Below are 19,694 nucleotides of genomic sequence, written 5' to 3' on the forward strand. Positions count from 1 at the left end.
TAAAACTGCAAACATAATGCAAGTTAGTAGCATTTTCCTATCCCTGCTCTCCCCCCACCCTTGCCAATTGTGTGTTCATTGCTTTTTTGGGGAATTGGTGAAAGCATAATTGCTAGGAAGTCCCGTTCATTTTCTTATCTTTGAGTGGTTTCCCAATGACTGGGGTCACCCTGACACTGGTGACTTGCAGTTTCAGAAAACTTAGGTAGAAATAATCCTTAGCTGAAGATCTTGGTTTCTGCCATTACTCTCTATGGCACCCACCGCCATTGACCCTGGCCAGGCTGAGGCCTAAGAGCCTTTGCCATGGAGAAGAACCAGAGCTGGGGGATACTGGGCTCTGTCCTTTTCTGTGCAGACATCCAGACCCCTCAGCAGGTGGTGTGACAGCTGTGTGATGTCAAGGGAGGGGCTCAGCTGCACCATCCTCAGGGGCAAAGGCCCTGGTCCATCATGCTCAGCCAGCCCCAGGCCCAAGCCAGGCCTGCCCGCACCCCTCCCCTGCCAACTTCTCCTTATCCCTGCAAAATAAAGGGGTTCCTGCACCCTTGAAGAGAAGGCTGACAATGTTCTTAGGCTCATTTAAGCATTTGCCAAAGAGAAATGATGTTACAGAAATTAACTTTCTTTAATAGTGATTTAATGATTTTTCCTCTGAAATTGTGCTTTGGTCATACACTGTTTGCCGAGGAGGGTCAGCCCATCACTGCTGATCACAAGGATTTAAAGAATTGCAAGTCCAGCTTCTGCTTGTGGACTCCTACCAAGAACTCAAGGTAGCCCCTGACTTGCTTACAAAGAAACAGGGATCCAGAAATTCCTTCCCTCAGGGCTTGCATGGCTTCGGAAGCAGCAAGGCATGCTTTGTGCAACCTCAGGACTTGTGATAAAGCCCTTTGCATTTTGCAGCAGGCCACCCCCATGGCTTTCCTTGTCCCTCCCACTGAGAAGCAGGTTCCCTGGGGCTGCCAAGCTGGAGGGCCCCTAGATGTTGTCACACCAAGGAAAAGAGCTTCAGGAAGAGCTGGGAGCAGGGCAAAGCTCAGCATCCACACTAAATTTGAGACACTTAGGCTCCATTTTCCCATTTGCAGACACTGCCATGAAGAATCAGAACATGACATAACTTTATTCTGTCTTTGAACAGCCAGAGTTAGGTTAGCTTGTAGAGAAAGTAGTAAAAGTTCTCTTTGAAGCTTGTCAATTTTGGGTAGATTAGGGTGGTAGCAATGAACACACCTTCAACCAAAGTGACACCCAACAGTGCTGACCTTGCCAGAGATGGAGAGCAAGCTGTATTCCCCGGGCAGAGCTGCAGCTATTTCAGAGAATCTGCAACTTGTGCAATTTGTCCCACACAACATGCAAAAAGAACATCACAACTTTATTTTCACTTTTAAAGCATAAAATACATCAAAATTTAACTGTGTGGCATTCATTTAAATTCTTTCAAATTATGGTGATTCCTAAGCCCAGGCACAGAAATATGTAGAAAGGTAAGAAGTTCAAAAGTCTCACAGTTTTAGACTCTGGCTAAAATCATTACAAAGCTTCAGTAGAATATGATAGGAAGGAACTACATTTCCAGACACTTACACTGAGCTCTATCAAGTCAGGCACTGTATAATCAGGTTAGGCTGTCTATAATATGTAATTACTTGGCATTCTAATGAACATAGGAGCCTAGGGAGCTGACACTGCATTTCATGATCTCAGAGCACTGGTCAATGTTCTTCTTTATCCTGTAGAATGTTTCCACATACTCAGAACGGCCCAGAAGTTCAACAAAATCTTCATCGTGAGTAATCACCAGCAGCTGAAAGTTGCGTTGGTGTAAGCGGCTCTTTATTATCCTACAAAGAGATATTATTGAGTGTGCATTTACCTAAATCCCATGCTAGCATCAGAGAACTTGCCAACACATAGCACAAAAGTATTTCATTATTGATAATGAGTGATATGAACCACTGAGTAATCTAATGCTGATTACCCACTCTTTTTAACCATGTAAAAAAAACCCTCAAATTATATAAAAAATACCTTTTTCTTTTCCAGATAGAGAGGGAATCTAAAATTACTCACAACAAAGACATGCCAGCTTAAAATATAATTCACTACTGTGAAATGGGCACTGAAAAATACCCACTGTAAGGCACCACAAGGAGAGCTCACTTACTCTACCAGAGCATGTGCCAGGGACTCGATGTTTTCTCGGTCAAGGTTGGTTGTAGGCTCATCCAGGGCCAGAATGCCACAGTTGATACAGAATGTTTCTGCTAGAGCAAGGCGAATGATGAGAGAAGCAAGCACCTGAGGGAAAGGAGAAAACACAAAAATCTCAAGCTTCAAACTGTTTAAAGAGGATCTACACGTGACAACCTGTTTTTAATGCCATTACAAACCATGACTGAGGTTTACAGAACAATGTGCTGACAGTTCACAAAATTACAGTAGCTAACTAATTACTGAAAAACTACATTAAAATTGTAGTTTGAATTCAAAGGTTGACTCTACAAAGAAGCATTCAAAATTCAGAAGACACTGGAAGTAAGGATTCTGATCTGAGGTGAAGCCACTACGACATTGCCATCTGCATTACCCCTACACTCTGCTTGAGCCCACCCCACTGCAGCAGGTGGAAATTTATCTGCATATTACTGAGTTACTGAACTCCTAACTTCTTACTATAATGGAAAACAGTAGGATTTACCACCTTCTATGTTAGTTTTGCATCAACATGCATAATCATATTTACAAGATCTCCCAAACTACTAAAAACTACAGAACACTCAATGGAAACTGTGCTGCCAAAAATATTTTCCAATTATCACGACTGCTGGCATCACATTTCATCATCAAAGAAGAATTCTCAGAATTTCAGCTAAGAAACTTGTTCAAGTTTCACTCTCATTTACATAGGACTCTAACGCAACATCCTAAACTACTCTAGGAGAGGACACATTTAATAGAACAGACAGGTGGAAACAACCCTCAACATGTGTGGGTGTGGTTAACTGTGATGAACTCTGACCAGAGGTATTGTCACAGCTGGTGTGTCATCAGGCCACTTGGCCAGTGTGTGTTATTGAAGATGAATGGACAGCCCACAGAGCTGCAAGCTGACAGCACAGGAGGAAATACAATACCTGGAAGTATGGCTAGGTGTGATATTGGTGACATGAACTGAAAGGCTGTAGTCAGCAGCAGGTGAAAGCAGCATAATTTGGAGGAAGAGAGGTCCTATCAACTCAGAAGTAGATGCAGTTGCAAAAAGACAACCAAGGGCTCAGAAAGAAAAAAAAAAAACAGGGAGCAAATCAACAGATCTGAAGCTGAGGTAACCTCAGTGGTAACCAGGAAGAGACAAAATGGGAGGACTTGAACCTGAGGACAGAGGAAGTCAAACCCTTCACTCTTGCAGGGCATCAGCCTAGTGCCCATCTGAAACAAAGGATTTTGGCAGCCCAAAGCAGGGTTCAGATGTTGAGTCATATTGTGTAACACCCAGAGAGAGTGAAGGGAAATTTTACACAATAATAAATTAGAGCTGGAGCTGCCTGTTCTATGGTCACTTGACTCCTCTGCCTTCATGTGAGCCAGTTTTCAGAATCCATGTTGTTGTGTACTGAAGATAAAGAGCCATTACCTTTTGCCCAGCACTGCATCTTCCTCGCATATCCAGTGCTGTATCTCCCTTCACCATTACGACCCTGTAATTGTAATTTCTTCTTTTGTCAGTGGCTGAGACATTCTCATCTGCATCAGAGCGAATTTCTATATATTCAATATCTGAAAATGGGAAGGAGAGAGTTTGTACATTATCAAAAATCTTGAAAAACATCATAGGATTAATGGGAGATGAGAGGTATAATATGTAGTAACAATAAAAACTCCATTCAGGACTCCCACTGGAATTTAACTTTTCCAAAATGGAAGGAATGAACTCATGCACTGTCCTCTGACAAAGAAACCTAACCTTTGGAAAACGCAGAAAAGTGAAAATTAACTCTATTTATCCTGCATGTTACTATATAATGTGCAATAAAAAGATTATAGTGGTGAAGAACAGATACAGACTTTGGAACGGAACCAGCTATTTCCCATCTTGCAAATAAACACTTCCTTATGCAGTGCCCAATATCAAATGGATACATATGGGTAAAACTTAAAAAAATATTATTACATACCTTGTCCTCTGTAAATGCTTCGCCACAGGTCGCGAATTATTTTGTTAATTTCTTCCATTTTCATGCTATGAAATGTCATTATTGCTCTTAAAAACAAAAAATGTAAGCTGTTAGAGATGCAACCATGGACTGCTATGGACTGCTAGGGGCTTTAAGGCAAGTGGCAGCTCCCTTTCCATTTCCTTACTACTTTTACTAAAAATTGAGAAAATATTAGTTTATTTTGGACAGAGAAGTCTAAAGAATAACAATGTCATTGCATAAATAATTCTATGCTCACAAGCAGCTCAGTTCTAAGAAGTAGCAAAGTAATGACAACAAATATATTTGCAGTCACTCAACGGAGAATGACTTTACCTGACTCTTTAAGAGATTTATGATTTATATGTGAGGCTTATTTTTGGCCTGACACCAAGAAGATGAATTTGATGTTAAGCTTTCTAGAACAGGAGTGTTATTCTGGCACAGTCTGCCAACAGGGCAAACAGCAGGAAAGGAGAACCTGAAGCCTCCTCAGAGCAGAGAATAAATGCTCACTCACTTTATGGCAATGGCTTCTTTCAAAAAATGTGGTGGAAATAAAATATCCTTTTGAAATGGACTTTTACATATGCTTTTTCTACCTTGGCTCTCCCACCTGATCTGGGGAATACTGAGGTATCAACTCTAATAGGTTTAGATAAGTAAAATGAAGCGCTTTCAACTATTTACTTAGTCCCAAGAATGCATTCCTCATCAATATTTATCATAAATCTCTAAATAGAGTCAATAAAGATCATCTGATAGCATGGAACACCCAAAATGCTGGTTTTCCCAGCTACAGATACAGCTTTGGCCATCAGAGTTAGCATTTTGCCTCGCTGATTTTTCAGACGATTACCGCTAAGTGATGCTTATCTATTTTTCTTGAAATTACAAGACTGTTTTCCTGTTTAGCCTTAAATAGAAACAATAGATGATTTGATATCATACAAAAAAATTCTAAAAAGGAAATTCTTGGAGAGCATTTCCATTACACCTGAAAGGGAAGACTTATACATGCTCTGAATAACTTAGATATTCACATAATCAATTTTGGATTAGCTTACATTCTAATATTAGTTTACTTTATTTAATGTTATTATCAAATCAGCTTAGAACAGAGTTCCTCTAGAATGTCCTTTCAACTTGGAAAGTTCTCATTTATTTTGTTTCTCTTCTTGACCATCATGCTCTATCTTCAACCACCTAATTAATCTTTTGTGCTCCTTTTTCCAGCACTAGTAAACCATTTTAAAGAGAAGGCCAAAATTACATACTTCTTCCAAGACATGGGTGTATTGAGAATTCCTACAGTGGCTAAAATATTTCTCTTTCTTTCTCTTTTTTTCATTTCTAATATTTATCTTTCTGCCACTGAGCACCAGTTTTCTATTACCTGAAATATATCCACTGATTCCAAAATCCTCTCCCACTGTCCATCAAGCTGTTCACTGCTATTCTGTCATTATAACCAAACAAACAGGGTTTTTAGGGAGCCACATGTTTTATTTTGTATATGGTTACCGATTTTGAGATGCCCTTTTTGCCCAGTCAGTCTGGGACTAGCAAACAGAGTTCCAGAAGAAACAGAAACAAGAACAAACTTGCTACACTTTCCATCAAACGCCAGACATGTTTCTTATGATCTTACTTTCTTTAATATAAACACAAAACCACCCACACTGGAAAAAGGCAAAAAAAAAAACTTCTACATTGTAATATTCTTTAAAACACAATTATTTACTTGAGAAAATGCCATGGGAAACAAGAAATCTACCTGGCCTATGTTATTCATGTTAAGATATGACCAGAAGATGCTAAAATCTATTGCTATAGAAATGAAAGTAGAAGGGCTCAGGTTAAAAATTAAGGATTCAAACATCGATTTCACCCTTCCTTATCTCCCTCCTACTGCTGTACTGCAAATATAAGTCCTAACATGTATGATCAAAACTCCAAATAAGTATTTCAGAGAATTGGGAATACAAAGATCAGACTTATCTACTAAATTCCAATTATTACCATCGAAGCATTTAATATATCTACGTTATAGACATTAACTTACAAATTTCCTACATCATACCAATCCTGTGCAGTTTCCAGTATAGTTTCACTAATTTACTTAGGAAGTTATTTATACCTTATGTTTTCTTAATATTTAAATGACAGAATAGGTGAAGAGAAATTATGTATCTCAAGGAATCACATCAATTTCCTCTAAGTCACCCTTGAAGCCTGAAATTGAAAGCTGCTTTTGCATCAAGGTTATCAATAAAGATCAATATCAATAAAAATGAAGACATTTAAGAATCACCCTCATTTGACAATGCTTACTTATCAAGAGCCTTGTAATAAAGGTCCAGATCTTTGTTCACCAGCTCTGTTGTTCTCATGACAATCATCATGTCCCTGTATTTTTCTTCTGCATCTTTGAACTGTGGCTCTCTGAGCTCCTTTCTGAAGCGAACAATCTCCTCCTCAAACCCACGCTGGCGGCCAAGAGCAACGTGATGGTTCCTTTTCAGAGATTCTATTTTCTCCTCCAAATGTTTCTGCTCACTGTCAAACCATAATTGATACACATGTATCTGTATTTAGTGTTTCAAATTTTTAATCAGGCTTCTAATTTTGAGTTTATGTTGGAAAACAGCTCATTGTATCATATCTATAGTGTCTGTAACAGTTAAAATTATAGTACTAATGCTACTGAAATGAAGACACTATTGAAATAAAAATAGTTCTACGTTTGTTAAGAATATATTCTAATCACTATTCTGAATGGGAGAAGCAAGTTGTCAAGTTCAAATGCTAAAGTGCTATATGTAGAAGCAAAAAAGATTAATTTTGTAGATGGATACTGAGCAAAATAAGATGAATTACTGGGTAAGCTCTAGCATGCTAAATAAATATTTCACATGCAAGAACCAGCAAAGGGGTAATTACTTTTCAAAAGTGTTTATTATCTAAGCAGTTAGATAAACTACTGAAGTAAACATAAAATTTGCTGCTGGGAACTAAGTGAGCAGACTGAAAATAAAAACTAAATACTCTCATCCAGAAGCATGAATGATTTAAATGTGGGTTTCTCAGTAAACATCATGAAAAGGCTTGGACTGGAACAGGTATGAGCAGATACCTCTATTTCTAGCACTGTATGATTTCACAGAGTCATTTACACTGTTGTCATAGGGATATGAACCAAACACAGGTGTGAAGGAGGAAGTGGTCAGCATGAATGGGGTGAAAAGAGGACCAGGACACACTAAAACACAGTGACTACTACATCCACATGTTCAATGAATTCTTGTGCAAAGCACACCATTCCTTTTTGAAGGTGCTTACTTTTTCATCTGGGGGACTTTCATTTCTCCCATCTCCTTCATAAGCTGTTTTATATTGTCTTCAACTTCTTTTAGCTCTTCATTCCGCTTCCTCAAAGTGAGATTATCCTCCAGCCACCTTTCCTGTATCTAGCTCCAAAGAAAGCAAGAAACTGTATAATGTTTCAGCATGGTGGTTATCAATTACAATGTATCGGTTCTGCACAACTCTGAAACATGCTGCAAGGATAAAATAATCGAAAACAACAAAAATTATCACAGTGAGAACTTACCTTGTCCTAGAAATAGAGTAAAATGGAAATCAGCAGTATTATTTCATCTCTCAAACTGGAATAACACTTCGTAGTGTTTACTGTCATAAGTGAACACAAGAGTGATTCTTTTTGAGAATATGAATCCATGTTTCAACCAGGGATTTCAGGACAAGTAGTTTTAACCAAGGATAGATTTAACCAAGTTCCCTATTGCAGTTCTACAACAGTAGACAGTAACTGAAAGGGCAGAACGGGGAAAGACATATTTCCTATAAGGAATGTAAACAGTATTTGAAACATATACATAAGAATTTAAAGTACACGATAAATCTGGAATAGCAAGCAACTTTTGGTACCTGCAGTTTGTACTTTACTTATAAAGGCAGGTATCCTCCACATAGAGATACTCCTGAAAATGCTGACTACTATCCCACCAGACTTAACTCTTAGAAATACCATCAGATGATAGTCAGAGATAAATGTTTTTTAAATTTCCACATACAAATCTCAAGACTATTTTCAGCCTAATGCATGTATAGCAACTACCCTGACTAACAACTGATCAAATAAATCAAGAGGAAGCTAATTTCACACCACTACAGACCTAGGCAGACAAACCAGAACTAGGAATTACTTAAACTATGCCAAGTATACTTTAAACAATATATCCACCTTTTGAGTGTCTATATCTTGTCGGGTCATTTCCATCTCTTTACTTATCTTTTCCTTCTGTTTCTCACAGGCAGCCAAATGAGTATTTACTTCATCAAGTTCAGACTCCTTTTGCTAAAGAAAGATTAAGAAAATGGCATAAGATTTAAAAACAAAAGTACTTTTGATGCTAACTTTGTATTGACTGGTTTTTAGATTACCTTTTTATAGTCGTCTTTTCCTTGTTGAATATAGTTTTCAATTTCTTTCACGTACTTGTTTATATCTTTAACTTTCTCATTTATGCTGTTCATCTGCAGAGAAAAGATATCAATTAAATATGGTCTTATGTCCAAGAACAGATATGCTCTGTATCAAAGATACTGGATAACACTACCACCAAAGTCCAATTCCTTATTGTAACTCCCTTTACTTTTCTAACAAAGTCTTCAGCTTCTACAATCCCAGTACTTCTTACAGGCATGAAAATGTTTCCCAAAACGAATGAGGGCCACTTAACCTGGGAAGAACCAGTGTGTGTCTTGGCAAGGATGGCTGAAGGTCATCTCTGCTGTTCCCTTGGGTCTATTTAGGAAGGGCTTTTGAATGCCATCAGCCAATAAATATTGCCAAATATCCCAAGAAGTCTTTTTTCAAGACTGCCAAAGGTGAATTTGAATTACAATTGAGTTCATGTCCTGACTGACATGTTCCTTTTCTTCCCTAAAAGTTCCATCAATCTAAAGCACCTCCTGGTGCTATTGATGTTTCTTAAAAGCAAACTGAGTACCACAGCTTCCACCCACTAAAAAACAGTATCCTATCTCACAGCTATGCCAAGAGCAAACAAACCTTCTCTTGTGTTTCTTTATTACTTGCAGTCCTTTTATTCACTAGATCCTCCTTCTCCTGCTGCAATTTGTCTAACTTGGCATCCAAAGGAAGTACCTGTTCTTCTGCTTCCTGAAAAGTAGTTGGGAAAAGTTGTTTTTATTTTTGCATTCTGGCAAAGATCAATAATTTTTCAAGCAGTAAAAAAAAGCAATGTGGTTACTTATTTCTTTTTTGTGTGTACTAAAAAAAGGAAATATGAAAATATGTATTTAAAAAGTTCTGGAAATTCCCAAAGATACACAATTGCAGCACAGTATAAACATTTAAAAATCCATCCCTTTGTCTAGGACTAGAGACAATATTAAGTATGACAAGATTATTATTTTTTATTTCAAGGCCAGCAAAGCTAAGGGTTAGACAACTGAGAGTATTTCTCACCTTGATCTCTCTGCACAAGGACTGAACCTCAGTGGTTAACTCCACAGTCTGCTCCTCCAGCTGCCGCCGCCGCTGCATGCTGCTGACAATCTGCAGCTTCTCTGCCTTGAGGTCATTAACTGCACTCTTCAGCTGCTGAATCTGGCTTTGCTGGTCCTGCTTGTGTTTCTGATTTAACTCAATTTTACTAGTAACTGCAGATGAAAACAAACAGAGTCAATCTGTTATTAAAACCATTATTGTAATCCTTACAAAATTCATCTCTAGATTAAGCTGGTATGACTCCAAAAACTAGTAAAACGAACTAGGAGAATACAGCTATTTGAGAACATAAAATAAATAAACCTAAATTTTAATGGCAAGAATTTTGGAACATTACTTTTAGTATAAAAATGAAGTAACAGGTTTGTAGCACTTACCTGTATCCCACAGGTGTTTCTTCTCTTGTTTCTCTTGGCTTACTTGAAGCACAGTTCTACTTAAATTGACTCCTAGCAGCTTAGCCTCCTGCTGAGCAATTTTCCGTTCAACATCCCTGATATCAGTCTGAAAGTATGAGGGAAAGTACATTACTACTGTAGTAGTCTTTAACAATGTATTTTTTCACCTTTGGCACAGGGCTTGGGCACTCAAGAACTTCCTATTTACCTTCTCCTGTAGAGCAATGTCACATCATTAGCAGTAGGATTATGTCAGCTGCTAGGAACTGGAATTCCTAACTGTGGATGGAATCAGCCAATAAGGATGCACAGGCCTTTAACATCCCCAGCCCACTTCAGGACAGTCCTATGTGCAATCTGTCCCTGCAACACTGGAATTGCTGGAGCCTCAGGAGATGCTGACATCACCCTGTGAAATGCTCTCAGTCCTCTGCCTGGCCCCAGGTTCCCTAATTGCTCCTCTGAAGGTTCTCAGTCAAGCAAAGATTTTGTGTTGGTAATACACACATGAAGACTGCTCAAAACAGTCTCCTATGCCAGGATAATAAAAAGTGCAGGATTTCTCTTTCCCTTTACCATATATTCAGATGGCACAGAACCAGGAAACACACGTGAGATGCTGGGAATACAGCGACCTATAATGACTATGAGGACTGAAAACACTTAGGTGTACTTGTGGTTATGCTCAGTTCTGGATTTCACCTCTTTTTTCAGTTCATATAGCACAGAATTGAATCAGAACTCAAGGGACTCTGTGGTGCTCAAAAAAAAAAAACAACAAACCTTGTAAATTGAAGTTTTATTAGTACAAGATTACCTATGTTATACTGTCTTTGGAAGTATTTTAAAATAAGGACCTCAAAGTTCTGTCATATTAGTAAATAATTATATATTTAAATGCAAGGGAGTATCATTTTATGTACTAATAAAGTTACCAAAGCATACCTGATACCTTTCCATCAGAGTTATATCCTGTAAACGTGCTTTGGCACCTTCTTCCTCAGACAAAGCTGTCTGGAGGAGTGATTCCTGTTCTTCTATCTCACCCTTCAGGCCTGTTAAATCTCTGTTTGCATTCTGGATCTTGTTCCTCAGGTCTGGAATTTCCTTATCTTGGAGTTCAACTACAGTTCGCCTTAAATAAAATATAAATCCCTAAAATTTCCTTGGTCAGAAACAGCAGCATAAATTGAAGACATTCAAGATCACAAAATCTGTGATATGATTTAGTAGTGGAAGACTAAATTTAGCTAAAATAGTATCCCCTTAATCTTGCCCACATTTAACTAATCTTATGTTACATATCCAGCTAAGGTAATACATCCCTCATTTTGGGTGAGATTATACAAACAAGCAAACAAAATCTCTTTTGGTTTTTAACTTCACTACCGCAAGTGCTCAGGAGAAGGTACAAAGCACTAAACAAGAGTGCCCTCTTGTGAAGGAAAGCTCTACCCTCGTATGTTCTCAAATTCTCTCAAAATACTTATCCCAACAATGACATTTTGAAATTAATTAACCAGCCCTAGAATAAAGCCTCCTTGATGTCTGCATAGTTTTTTATGACCAAACCCACACATTTGAAAAAAACCAGCCTGCAGCAATATGGTTTCCTAAGCACTTTACCGCAGCGGTTTAAGACTCATCATTTCATCACGTTTTTTCTCTTTTCTTTTAAGCTCAGACTCTGTTGACTTCAGCTTGTCTGGGGCAAGCCGCAGTTTAGACTGCAGATCACTAATGACATCCTGTAGTTCAGCCTCTGTCTGAAAAACTCTTTGGCAAACTGGACAACAAGACTGGCTCTCCTCTGTCAGTTGGGTAATGAACTGTGAATAAACTGCAGTGGCTCCAGCAAGCACAGCTGGGTGAAAAACAAACAGAAGACTTATGTTGGATAAACGGTGCATAATCAGTTAAATTAGTATTTCAGGGAAAAAAAAGTAAAGCTATACATGAATTTACCTCGCTGTTTGGAACTTTTTTCAATTTCATCTTGAAGTTTGTTCAGGTCACTGTCAAAATCTTGACTTCCACAAACATCAAAAAGTTTTGCTTCATGACTGGACAACTGGGCTTCTTTTTTTTTTAGCTCATTACTGGCATAAGTTTTATCATATTCTACTGACGCCAGTCGCTTGCTGAAATATTAATGCAGAAACACTTTTATGACCTAAACACAAAGATTTAGACTGAGCAAAACCAAAAACCATGGAAAGGTGATCTGAAATTGGAATTATAGAACTATTCATCAGTTCTTCTTTACTGATTTTTCACGTGATCTATAGCATGAACTTTTTATTCATCCAAGTACAGCATAAGTATTTAATTTTAAATCCCTTTTGTTTTCTAGATGATTACTGATGAGAAACTTCCTACTCTTTCTAACTAATTATTTTATATAATCAAATGAAACCAAGAACAGGTAATCACACATGAATTTGTGATATAGTCACTAAACACTCTTGTGACTTATCAGAAAATCAGAAAACCAGCAATTTCCAGCCCCAGGCACATTCATTCAGCTATAATTACTACAAACAACTAAGGATGTTCCAGATCACTATTTTGCTATCTGCTTTTAGTGCTGCCTTTGACACGCTACAAATGTTGTGATTTTATTAACTAGCACAAACTGTATCAGCTCTGTATCACAGGAACTCTGCAGGATGTTTTCTCTGATTTTGCAGATACCTAAATAAACACTAATGAATTAAAGTAAAAAGTATTTTGGACATATGAAACTTTCCAACACTTAAATTCGTAATTACATAAAAACTTATGGAGAAATAATCTCTTTAATTAATACCTACTTCAGATTTGCAAGAGTATCCCTTGTCTGATTAATCTTTTTATTTTTACCATGAAGCCAGTCTTCAAGTTGTTTTTTATTGGGAAAGTATCCCAGCAGTGATGTTAGTTCCTCAGAATGTCTTGACTTGACTTTTCTAATCTGATCTTCTTTCTCTGCCTGGGGAAATGAAGCATTTTAAATGAAATTTTCCTATCCTCAGGTTTATAACTGTCAATGCATTTATTAAGCTAATAGCTTCTATGAAATCAGACAGAAGCTCTATAACTGGTTGTTGATAAACACCTGAAAAATATGCAAATGTTGGAGCAACTGTATCAATTTCATGTCCGTCTCTTATGAGATATTGATAAAAACATTACTTTGTCTTTCTTCAGCATCTCCATTTGGGTAATTGTTGTGGTGTGTAGATTCAACTGCTCCATCTCTTGATCCAACTTCCTAAGAGCTTTGTCCAGGTTTATTTTCTCATTTTGCAGAGTCTGTACCTCCTGTTCCAGTGCTTCTACATTGCTGTTCCTCTCAGCCTTCTCCAGTTCATGTTCCTATACAAAAAATAAAAAGCCCAGAAGACACAAATAATTACAAAACTCAATAAAGTTCCAGCTAAAGGAAACAGAAGAAACCTATTCAGCTGCCTGGCAGCAGCATCAGGAGCTGTTACAGGAATGACACAAGATTTGTAAAAAACAAATGCAAAAGGACCAAGGCTGTGACTGGTATGGGGCAAGAAAAGCCCCAGACAGACACTGCATGCAGTCTTGGAATGCAGCACTGCCCAACTTGCTCATGCTTTTACCAGAATCTCACTCATACTTAGTTTGATTAGTCTGTATTTTAGCATCTACTGTATATTAAATTTGGAATTACCCTAGTGAGGAGGCTAGAAAAAACACTGTCAAGCAGAATTCATATACTGCTAACAAACATAAAGTATTTGGCTACAAAGGCATAACCAGCTGTTCAGCTGGAACATAAAATGCTTTAAATTTACTTCATCAGATAAAAAACTTATAACAACTAGTCCATCTCACAGGCAAGTTATCTCCAAAAATGAAGGTATTATGGAACTTTCAATTCAAAGTTTCTGGCCCAATAATTTGAGAGTAACCAATCTCCTAATTGCCAGCTGTGCTATGACCCTGTTTACAACTCACCAAGCAGAAGCAGCACATTCTATGTGGGGACTGTACAAAAACAAGGTAGTGAACAGACTCTGCCCCAAAGGGTGCACTGTCTGAACAGACAAGCATACAGGGTTATTAAAAGGGCAAAAACACATCTGAAAGAGTAAACATCAAGGGGGAGGTTATGGGTTTTGGTATATTTTTTTATCATAAAGTCACAAGTTTTTACTTCAAGGTTCTATAATTTCTTCAGTTACACACTAACTTACCATCTTGCCAATCTCCTCATCCAACTCACTAATCCTGTCTGAAAACCCCTCCAACTGCTGCAATTCACATTTGACATTCTTCAGCTCTGCTTGTTTCTTATTTTGAATGTCTGATTTCAGGTCAATGGTTCTTTCTAATCCAGTTTTCTTGTCTCTTATTTCATCTATCTGTTTTTGTTTCATTGTTTCTTTCTGTGCAAATTCTCTCTGAAAGAAGATCAGCAATAATATATTCATTATTTTTTCACAGGAAAATATATTAAAATACTTTTTCACACTAGTGTGCCAATATTCACCACAGTAAAACACTGAATTACTGAGAAAATTACAACTTGTCCAAAATTATCTGCTGAAATGTTTTTGATAGGAACATGCAGATGCATCATCATACCAGTAGCATCCTGTTTGTAGCAACTCCATTTTGAACATGACTTCAACAAAAAGTTTTTTATTTTTAAACCAGGTACCCACTGTAATTCTTCCTCAGGTTTTTGAGCTTATCAGTGATCCACCTGCATGAGGACTGCTAGAAGAACTTCTGATGAACTGCCTGTTCAATAGCCCTGGTGACCAGTCCTAATTCCAAAACTAATTTCCATGGAAAGATGACACATAACCAAGAATTCAAGAAAAAAAAACAGCTTTGGTTTCCCCCTCACCAACACTTTCTCCCAGCACCATAAAGACCCACATGGACCAATAAAACACCAATGGCCCATATAAATTACACTACTTAAACAACATATTCTTACCATCATACGATTTGCAGCTTCTGTATCTCTGTCCTGCCTGTCCTTCACCAACCTGCTAAAACTGGCAATGTGCCTTTCAGTGAAAGGTGCTCGCTCAAACCCATCTAATTCCAGCTGTGCTGCCAGAGACTGAATTAGGGAATCCCTGGTCACAATGTGCTCCTGGTGACGATCTGCCTGCAGTTGAAGACGACCTCCACAAAAAGAAAAAGTGACATAAATGTTCAAAAACTGAGGCAGAAGACACACTTAGGATTCAAAACCAGTTTAAAGCCTTTGAAATCTTGAAGTATTTTTCAACAACACAAAGAGCTATGGAATAAAAAGCTATAGGTAGGGATTGCTATTTCAGGTAACTAATTTTTATGAATTAAAGAAATCAATAATTCAAAAGTAAGCCCCTAAAATCATTAAAAATATTATTCTGATAAAAAAACAAAGCCCAAATGTATTTTATATAAGCATGTATTCTGTGTCTCAACTACGACAGCTTTGCTGAAATTCCCATAATGCATCAAAAAAGGATACACAATTGAAAGAACATTAACTTCAAGCCCTCTGACTTGTCCCCATTCCCCACATGAGACATGGAGAATGCTAGGCATTCAGCTTTCATGCTTTTTCTCCGTTATATGATAAAATGTACTATGTGTTGTAATTATAGCTCAGAAAAAATGCACGTTAGAAACTCCAGGAGAAAAACACCTAAATTTCTCCACCAGCAAGACTCTCCTACCCCACTGTGCAGGTGAACCTGAACTAACACACATTTTAGAAGTTTTGTCCGGTTCAGATCACTTCAATTATCAGTAGTTCCATTTCAGATTTAATTACATTAGAAAACATACAAGACTATAAATGAAGTCTAAAATACCTCGTTCAATAAGCAGCTCTGATTTCTCACTGTTAAATCTCTGGCACTCTTTAGTGGCTCTATCTAAATCACGCTTACAGTCCAACAATCTCTTCTCCTTCTCTTTCACGATTCTCTGGTGGTTCTGGTATCTATCCCTTAGTTGTTCATCTGTTCCTTGAAAAACCTGCACACCACATACAAATTTCTAAGTCAATTATTGATGTTTTAAAAATATATAGTTTTTAGCACAACAGAATTAAAGAAATAAGAGTTTAAACACCTCACATGCAGAATTTCTAAAATAAGACATACAGAGGGAAAATTTTCAGCAAGTAAAACTGGAAAACTGTTTCTCTTAGACTTATAAAGTAAAATAATCTAAGTTTTTTGTCATAAAGGCAACCTTTTCCATCTTCTGTTGCAGGTCTTGATTATCTTTTTCCATCTGCCGCTTCCTGCTCTCGAGGGCCTTCACTTCATTGTCCAACCTCATTACTTTTGTGAGATTCTGTTCAACTACTGCCAGAGAGCTCTGCAAAAGAATGTGGAAAGTAAAATATCTCATCAGTTTAGGAACCCCATAATCAATTATTTTAAGTGCAAAACCTCCAGTTTCATTCAATATATTTTTAAAATAGGGAACGTTAAGTTTTAGTTTGGTTTTTGATTTAGTTATAGCTTAAAATGGTTTTAGTTGCCAGCTAAATTTGAGAGATTTTAAACTGACAAAAACCCAATACTGCTACAAGAATTCTATTCTTAACTCTTCAATGACTGTTTACAGATTAGAGCAACATCTGCCAGGTGAGTTGAGGTATGCTTGATTCTGCTGCAGGGCTAAGGATTAGATACAAAAGTGCAAGACCTTTAACCAAGAAATTAATCCACCTTTCACTTCTTTTATTGTTTTGTATTAAAGTATTAACATAATCCTCATGGAAATTACCTTTAGAGGCTCAAGCTGGTTCTCAATTGATATTACATTCTCCTTAGAAGCAGCCAGTTGAGCTTCTCTGTTGCTGAGATGATCCTGGATTTCCTGTGCTTTCTCTTTATTCTGTTTCAGATATTTCAGTTCTGTCTGACACTCTTTTACTTTCAAGCTTTGTTTCAGTCGTACCTGACGCAGAGCTTCGAGTGCTTTGATATACCTTTAAAAAAAACAAAATTTCAGCTGCTTTGACAATACAGCAATACTGATGTATGAAGCAGTGCCTTAGACATTTTTATTAACATTTATGTTATGAGAAGACACTTTTTACTTAGTTTTTATTAAATTACAGTAAAGGGAAAAACCTTGTTGCTGAAAAGATCTCATCAAATTTTTGTTTCAGAGCCTTCCCTTCACTTAAGGGCCAGTTGGATTCTTCTTGGTGACAGAAAATGACATTGTTAAGCACAGATTTGGAAACACCAAGGGCGCTGATCATCTCCCGATCTATTTCAGCACACTTGGAACTCAGACTGACCTTCTCACCATGCCTGTGGAGACAAAGAAAATCCCCAAAGAAGTTACTGGCACGTTCTTCAAAAAGTGAACTGCATTTTAACAGTATAACCTAATTTTAACATCCCCATTCAAAAATTTAACAAGTAACAATTTTTAAGCACAAAACAACAATGCTCAACAAAGGCATTTAACACTGCCAATTTTTGAAGTCAGACTGTTTCACATATTAGAACTCTGAGGAACCACCAGAGGGGGCAGGACAGCTCTTGAGTTAAAGGAATATACTTAAACAGTGGAGATGGGAGTTAAACGTGGGCCAAAAACGATGTGAAACTGAAAATGGTACTAAAGGAAGTAAAGCCTACATACTCCACACAACGATACTTTCAAGCTGTATCCTACAATCACGGAATCATGGAATGATTTGGGTTGGAAACATCTGTATCACTCATCTCATTCCCTCTGCCATGAGCAGGGATGCTACTCACAGAACCAGGTTGCTCCAAGCCCCATCCACTCTGGCCTTGAACATTTCCAGAAATGGGGCAGCCACGGCTTCTCTGGGCAACCTCTGCCATTGCCTCACCATCCTTATTACCAGTAAAGTTTTCAAATAAATGCAAGTCAACAGATATAAGTATTTCTTAACACCATGGCTATCAGATGTGGGATTTTTTCAATCACCTAACAGATAAAGTAATGAAACCACACATCTTTATAATCTAAAAGCACTAGTAGCTATGTCAAGGAATATATTATGTAATTTTCTCTTATCTGATGCATAAAAATATACCAAGTCCAAACCTATCTTCATGCCAAAGTAAGAAGAAACACTTGACAACTTACTTTGTTCTAGTAATGACAGATTCCAGTGTTTTAAATTCTGGAGTCTTGCCTTTCTGGGTACAGACCATGGAGCGCTGGACAGCCATGACCTCCCCATTGACATCACGGAACTGCAACCGAATCTGTGCTCTAACATCGGTTTCATTGGCAACCTTTGGTAGAAGCAAGAAAAAAACAGAATGAGGGGACTTCTTCTCAAGGTCCACAGGAATATGTGCCTCTCCAGCTGTGGAGCATGTTCTAATCACCCCCAGCTCTCTGCTCTTCCTCATTTCAGCTCAAGGCTGGCTATGACTTGAGCATCCCTGTTTTATTCACAACCTGACTGCAGTGGAGTATTTTAGTTAGGCATAAACACACATTGCACCTAGTCATTATGACTTACCTTTGGATCATGAACAAATGTTTTTCCTTTGGTGCCAGGAGGAAAATCACCAGTGGATATATATTTAAGACATTCAATGATAGTCTAAGAAAACAGAATGAAGTATATAGTTATAAAGACAAATTTAGAGTAACCAAGATGGACTACAGGCAAATCCACAGTAACAGCCCAAACACTTACAAATGAGTTAGAGAAATAAAGAGAGAGAAATAACATTTTAATTTTTGAGTACCATAAAAATACGATACTTTGCAAAAGCAATTTTAATTAGGATCTGGATCAATTTCCTATGAAAAATATCAACTAGCGCTCTGCAAATTCCAGGCATGAAAGCAGATTTCTAGTAACACTAAACAACACACCATTTATAGCAAACAGCATGACTTTTACAATATTATTAAATAGCTTTCTGTAGGAATTATTATTCACATGTTATGGCCTTCCAGACCTATTTACAGCTCAAATCCAAACATAAAGCGAGGCGTACCGTTTTTCCTGCACCATTTGGTCCCACCAAAATAGTTAATGGATTAAAGAAAGTGATAATTTGTTTGTCTTTATCTTCTACCCCGAAACTCCTCACTCCAAGGATACTCATTTTTTCAATCCTCGACATTTCTGCTGAACTTCTTTTATAAAGTCAAAGGTGAAAACACTGTAAATCCTGTAAAACAGAGCTTTGTGAAAAATCCAGTAGGTAGAAATCACAATAGACTGCTGAAAGCTGGCTAAACACCTATACAAGCAAGGAAAGCCTACATACTCCACGCAATGATACTTCAAACTGTACCCTACAATCACGGAATCATGGAATGACTGGATCATGGATCATATATGATGAATATATTTAAAAACGCAGCTAAGGTTCTTCAGTTACTGTTCAAGGTACAAAACATATGAAGGCAAAACCTTATTTCTTTCAAACTGAGAAATCAATCAACTCCAAGCTAAGCTCCATACTACGTATCATGAAATCAAACACAACAGCCCCAAATAACCTTTTATTCCACTTCCCAAACACAAGAGGGTGC

General features: G+C 37.6%; 1 protein-coding gene across 1 annotated transcript; it reads right to left on the minus strand.

The window, feature by feature from the left end:
- Positions 1–1,108: 1,108 nt before the first annotated feature.
- RAD50 (RAD50 double strand break repair protein) lies at positions 1,109–19,428 on the minus strand. The gene is made up of 25 exons (XM_053956804.1): positions 19,151–19,428; positions 18,664–18,747; positions 18,279–18,430; positions 17,279–17,464; positions 16,929–17,133; positions 16,386–16,514; positions 16,001–16,166; positions 15,127–15,320; positions 14,375–14,581; positions 13,341–13,523; positions 12,980–13,137; positions 12,132–12,307; positions 11,793–12,030; positions 11,112–11,301; positions 10,146–10,272; positions 9,727–9,920; positions 9,307–9,417; positions 8,676–8,768; positions 8,476–8,589; positions 7,551–7,678; positions 6,543–6,767; positions 4,188–4,273; positions 3,647–3,789; positions 2,177–2,310; positions 1,109–1,853 (listed from the first exon to the last, which is right to left on the minus strand). Exons 1-25 carry the CDS (start codon positions 19,277–19,279, stop codon positions 1,667–1,669), a joined length of 3,939 nt encoding a protein of 1,312 aa, XP_053812779.1. The 5' UTR covers positions 19,280–19,428; the 3' UTR covers positions 1,109–1,666.
- Positions 19,429–19,694: the final 266 nt, after the last annotated feature.

This window comes from Vidua chalybeata, chromosome 15 (genome assembly GCF_026979565.1).
Source record: "Vidua chalybeata isolate OUT-0048 chromosome 15, bVidCha1 merged haplotype, whole genome shotgun sequence".
NCBI classification, from domain to species: Eukaryota; Metazoa; Chordata; class Aves; order Passeriformes; family Viduidae; genus Vidua; species Vidua chalybeata.